The sequence below is a fragment of the Plasmodium gonderi genome (genome assembly GCF_002157705.1).
Source record: "Plasmodium gonderi DNA, contig: Pgo-contig_511, whole genome shotgun sequence".
NCBI lineage: Eukaryota > Apicomplexa > Aconoidasida > Haemosporida > Plasmodiidae > Plasmodium > Plasmodium gonderi.
The window spans coordinates 620-7,868 of NW_021629360.1; the positions used below are offsets into that span (position 1 = coordinate 620).

At 18.4% G+C, this 7,249-nt stretch overlaps 1 protein-coding gene across 1 annotated transcript; it reads left to right on the forward strand.

Moving 5' to 3' along the window:
- Positions 1–5,800: 5,800 nt before the first annotated feature.
- PGO_003670 (variable surface protein) lies at positions 5,801–6,600 on the forward strand (the record flags this gene model as incomplete). Its single annotated transcript, XM_028691347.1, has 3 exons — positions 5,801–5,830; positions 6,061–6,190; positions 6,260–6,600. The coding sequence occupies 3 exons, from the start codon at positions 5,801–5,803 to the stop codon at positions 6,598–6,600; spliced, it is 501 nt and encodes a 166-aa protein (XP_028547148.1).
- Positions 6,601–7,249: the final 649 nt, after the last annotated feature.

Below are 7,249 nucleotides of genomic sequence, written 5' to 3' on the forward strand. Positions count from 1 at the left end.
TTTCTTATATAAAACTAATTAATTGTATGGAATGGTAATGTATTGTCGAGGTGCCTAGCAACATATTATTAAATAGGCATGCAAATTTTAAATATACTACTAATTTTATGGTTATTAAACAAATATATTTGCATATATAAATAAATATATTTTATTTTTGTTTAAATATTTATAACATTATTAATAACAATCGTACCTATCACAGTTAAAACAATGATCTATAAAATATATATTATATATTATGTAGGACATAACTATATATTGAAGTATTATATAATGAACTATAATTCGAAGATTTCAAACATTATAATAAGTACAAAATTTACTTTTTAATGAATAGATCTTACTGGAATGGATAATAGAATGATATGTATTATATGAATTATATTGATCACATATATCATAGAATAGTGGGATACACTAATAATGATTTGTACAAATAAACAGTTAAAGAAAATAATGAATCATTAAAAAAATAAGCATATTTTGATTTTAGTGTTTCATATTTAAAAAATAGGAACACAATTTTCATTGAATACATGCATTTTCTCTGCTTTATATTATTTCCGTCACGATAACTTCTTATTTAATGTAAAAGATATAAAAGGAAAACACATCTATCATATAACGTTTCATAATTTATATTATACTAATAATAAAATAGATTCAGTATATATATAAATCCCAATATAGGTTCAATAAATATAGATAACACTTTTGGAATCATGGATTAATAATCTAAGTGGAATTAGTGAATGAATACAGGAAATATAATTATGTAATAATAAATGGGGAATTTCCTAATTAATATCTTTTAACATATTCCAAGAATTTTAGTCAAATACAGTAATATAATTTATAAAATAAATTATTCATAGGTTCGTAAATTAAATGTGTCAATAAATTAAAAGCATATTAATATAACTGATATATGTGCATATGTAAACTAGTATTTTTAAAATACAGTAATGATGGAAACATTAATTTAAGGAAATACAAAATGACTTAATATATAATAAATAAATTTATATTAATGGACATACTGAAAATTTTTATAGTTAAATATAAACAAAATCTTAGAAATATATATGAAATTAAAAAAATTTCAAAATATATTTCGATAAAAAGTGGATATATTATCATACTTTTAAATTTATATGATGTAAATTAAGAATCTAAAAAATATGCATAAAAAATTAACGGAATTCTTAATTTTATAATCAGTATTTTTATTTATACAGAAGACATATTAAACGATATTAATGAACTCATGTATGCAATAAACATACTTATGCTATTTACATTGTATAAATACCATTTTTAATTATATATATTTATTTATGCACCATCTTATTTTTATAAAATAAAAGCATTTATTTTTAAAATTATCAATTGAGCGCTGTTTTACTTCCTTGAGTCTCTTGGTGTTAATTAGGAAGAATGAAATGGAATTATTACATGTTTATGGAGAATATTATATTATAGCTAAAACCTTCAACAGTATTTCTATATAAAAGTTAAAAAAGGTGCATTTTCTCTTATCTTTTCTAAGTACATTAAAGGACATCATCTATGGAAATATATGAATGTGTGATAACTGCAGAGTATTCATATTTTAATACAAAAATATAACAATTGTTTCATTGTATTTTGTAATATGATGACCCATTTAAAAAAATCAATTATATCTTTTGGAATATAGTTTAATTTTATTCCATCTATTTAAAAAATTGTAAAATATTATATTATTAATTTAAAGCTTATTTGAATATTCCTCACATAATTGACTTATGAAAAAAAAATATATTTCCTATTTTTTCAATAAATGTACAAGTTTGCTATTGCATTATAAAAAATATTATAATATGTAATAATAAAAATATAAATGTATATGAACTTTCTTGTAATTACAATTATGACGTGTAACGTAAGGTACTTTAAAACCCCAAATGTGAATGAAATAGTTTAATATGATTAAATGGAATAGCAATATATATATTATAAATTTATTGTTGTCTATAATAGCATAAAAAAAAAAAAAAAAATACTTCTACTATGAATATTTTAATAAAGAAAAAATATATATTTTGTGTTACATATATACAATTTTATTATTATAATGCTATACACAAATAAAAATGTTAGCACAAAAATTATTAAAAAGTGTAGATTAAAACAAATAATAGATCAATTAAACCTATAAATACTATATAGTAATTACTATTAGGGTATGATAAAATATGATAATACTTTTATTGCATTATGAATAATGTACCCTAAATATTGTTGCATATATACTATATAACTAAAATTATATTATCTGCAAAAGCTATGTATTTTTAGTGCGAAAATATATTTACAAAATATGAGAAAAATATAATTAATACTAATATATTATAATAATGTAAAAAACACTTAAAATATTTATATATTTTACTTTTATTCATTCAATTGAAATTAATAATATATATATACAATGTTGGTTCTTTCAACTGTAGGTATATCTTTTTACTCAGGAATTTAAAAAAAAAAAAAAAAAATGTATATGAATTTGAAGTGATTAATTTATTATACAAAAATTTATAATACTGTATATATAATATTTACTAGAGCACTCGTAAGTATTATATAATATAAATTATAATTAGCATTCTTTAATTAATGGATATGTATTTGAAGCATTAAATTTGATAATTGTTTTAATATTATAAGTATCTATTAAAATACAAAAATTTTAATTCCATTTAATTTAAATATATGTATGTATAATCCGTTATATATTTAGATATGATAAATTTGTATTTGTTATACATATCTTTTGTATAACATTGGAATAAATTTAATAAAAATATCTCTATCGATTTTATTATATGAAATCATATTAAAAGATATTTTACATATTAATATATTTTAGATATGTACTATAATGATATTTCATATTTTATTGAAAAATTACTTCCCCATAATTACAATAAATCGGAGTCTGCATAAAAACATTTATTAAAGACATTCTGATTCATATGATAGTTCTTATACATATGGTTAATATATATAGTAATATAAATATAATTTGGATATAGACTTCATAAATAATGGAAATAATATATATATATGTCCTAAAAAAAATAAAAGAAATCATATTTACACAATATATCATTCATTTAAAAATGATACATTCACCTAAATTAAATCATTATTTTATATCTTAAAATATAACTATGCATATATTATATACATATTTTCAACTTAACACTTTTATATAGATTCTGAAGAATTACTTTTTTATTTTTATATATATTATATGTTCTAGGTATTTTTTAATTCGTAGTAACGTATGAAATCAATACGTCATACTTTGAAAGGAAGAAAAATATTTTCTCCATCTAATTTATAACTTTAGACTCTTAAGTACATAGAAAAGATATAAAAAAATAAGTAATAAAATATGGATCTTTTTCAAGAATATTGCAAAGCAGATTTATTAAAGGTGTATACAATTTATATATATTGTTACCTATTATAAAATATATATAATGTTATATTCAACATTTGTAATGATAAAATATATATTATAAAATAATTATTTAATCATAATTAAAAGACATACATATATAATATAAAAAATGAAGTACAATGCGAAATATCATTATGGAAAATAAAATTATATGTTTTATATCTCTTCATGTTAAGTTAAATTTCTATAATAATATTAATGAATATATATCTATTAATTCTTATATTATATACTTAAAGTACAATTCGGTTATCTATTTCTGTAAATAATATAACGAATGTATATGAATTGTCTCAACGTCTCATGCTTTTTATATTTCATGATTTTGTTATTATTATAATGATAAGTATGTAAGAATAATATATTTACTTATATAATATATTTGTTTATATAATAAAAATGTATTTTAATTTTTTATTAAAAATGTACTCTATCTATTTAATAATAAAATTAAATACTATAAAATAAAAAAACATACATAATATATTATATATGTTCTTATATTGTAAATTATAATATATATATAACATGTATATTAAAAAAAAATATATAATAATAGAAGCTTTTACACTTAAATATCAGCATTATACAAATTAATCATACAAAGAATACATAATATTTTTTAAATTTATATAATAAAAAAATCCTTAATTATAATATATTAAATGTTTATGATATCTTATAATTTATACATAAGTAAAGTATTAGTTTAAATATATTATTATAAAGTATAAATTTAACATATTTTATTGTTCTTTGGTATAAATATTATCCCTTATAAAATTACTTTATATTCATTGAAATTCTAGAAAAATTTCAATCAACTTGTGAAATATAAACTACAAAAATATTATTCTGTATATTGCATCTCCGATTATGCAGATAATTTTTCTTATTTTTAAACTTTTTTATTTATAATATGGAATATATATATATATATATTAAGTACACTGTTATTTAAAAATCGTTATATCTTATTAATATGATTATGCAAATTTAGTTCAAATTTATATAATATCTTAAAAAGAGGAAAACCTCATATGGATTAAGTAATATAATGTCGTTTATAATTGAACTATCAACAACAAACAATTGTATAAATTCATATGATGATATCATTAATACTATATGATATTTGCTGTTGTATTTTTATTATAATATTTTATATAGTAATGTTACTTTTGTTTAAACCATTAAAAAAATAATAAAATGTATAATACATGAAATAGTTCTTGATTTGTTTTACATTGGGTGTTTATGAAAATTATTTTGTCTTACATTTTCATAAATATACATTTATAATTAAATGTATATATGATTTATCTATATTATATATATAGAAATGTATATATATGTTATAATAATAGAATAAATTACGAATTTTATCTCAATTAATTTTTATATAAGTTTAAATCATAAATACATGTTTTATAGTGTATTAATATATGGTGCTATATCTAATATTATTATGGTCCCTTCTGTCTTATATATGAGATTAATGAAATAACTACTAAATGAATAAGACAACGTATAAACTTTAAAATATGAAGTACTTATATCAATTAATAGAATTATAAGGGTAATATTTAGTTTTTTTACGCATAAGTTAAAATATCCATTATGAGTGTAAATAATAATATGTCTTTTATTTATCATTTAATTTGTAAAAAAATATTACTTTCTTGTTTTATATATATAAATATATAATTCATTCATTGTATGTATATTAAACTACTAGAAATGTGCTCTTAATTATGAGGAAAAAAGTAATGTTGCAAAAATTATACCATATATTTATATATTTAATTCATAAAAATGAATATTTATTAAAAATATGCATTTATTTCCAATATATAGATGTATGAAAAAGATATACACATATATATTGTTAAAAGAAATATTGATTTTAGTAATATATATATTTCATATTGTACTTTATTAAGTAAATAATTTGTTATATTATTATTATATATATATTAATTATAAAAATGTTATTCCTAACATTTTATATTTCTATATAATTTCAGAATATATATTTTCTCTTTATATTATATTATAATGTAATAATTTTTTCCCATATCTATGACGTATGATAAAAACATATGTTTTATTATGTAGAATAAATAAGATAAAAATATAAATTTAAAAAACACTTTAAAATTTATTTATTGTATATTAAAGTATAATTCACATAAATATAGTATATGGTAGTATATTTTTGCATACAAGAATTTATAATTACAAATATATGAACTATATTTTGTATAATTTACATATAATAGTATAATGTTTGACGATAAAATTAAAATAAAAGACGTATGACTTAGTATTCAAATAAATTACAATTTGCTCTAGCTAATATGTAAAGATATTCATGTATATAAACATAGGAAAAAGTACATGTTTATAAATATTACTATAATCATTTAAATATATAATGTTTTTTTTTATAGTTTGACTTTAAGGATCAATTTCCCACCTGTATGAATGAATATAATAAGCATGCAAAAAATGAATCAATTTTTGATGAATATTAACTTACTGAGGTGTGCAAAATTATTCGAAATCATTTAATTTGTGGCAGTAGAGATAGATACTCCATAGAAGACTGTAAAAAGCTTATTCGCTACTTAAAGCATATATATGGTATAATGGACGCTATTAATAAACCAAAGTGTAATTATTTAAACTATATGTTAAAACTTGTACTAGTCGATAGCAATTGCATTAACCAGAACTCTTAAGATTTTTATGATAAAATTGCCATAGAAGGCAAAAATAATGGAATTATGGATTTTGTTAATACATGTAAAAATGAGATTAAGAATCTTGATGATGAATTATATACCGTATTAAAGGATCTTAATGGATTATATCAATTATTAGAAGGCGAGAAAAGGTGTTCTCCTAATGGAGCTTGTAACAGTATGTACAAGGAACTGCCAATTAAATATGAAGGTGTAGATAAGCAGAGTGTTCACACATTCCTAGAAGAATTTAAAAATGAAAATATGAAATATATCATAGAAGAACATCAAAAACAACATGCATTTTTGTTTAATCCACGTTTTACTGTTTTAATATAATTATTATAACTTTTACAGTATCGATGATAACATTCTACATGCATAAGGTTAAATATAAAATTAAATAATTTATTATATAATATCCTTAAAACTTACATTACGGGTAATTATTTAAAAATTACATAAAATAAATAGTATATATCAAATTTTTTGTGCATTATCAGTTTAGTCCCTATGCTTCATTTTTACAACGAACAGTAAGAAAGTTAAGTTGAATATGTAATAAAAAAAATAAAGATTGTTTCAATATAATGGATTCATCTGAATTTACACACAATGATTTATTTCATAATAAGTACGAAACAGGATGCAACTCCATAGGCCACAAATATAGAACATATAATTGCTACTAAAAAATTCAACATAGTTTCATTTAGGGAAAAAAATTAAATGAATAATTATTTTACATAAACAAATAGAAAAAGAAAAATAAATGGAATAAATATTTAAATATAATGATAGTATCATAGAAAAATTATAATTATTTTATAATACGTGATAATATGTGAAGTATAAATATTTATATATTTCGCAATAATGCACAAAAATGTTCGTAGTCAAAATGTTTTAAAACCATATAATAATTTATATACATAAATGGCAATTGTTATTAATTATGAATTCTAATATAATAATAGAGATGATAAAA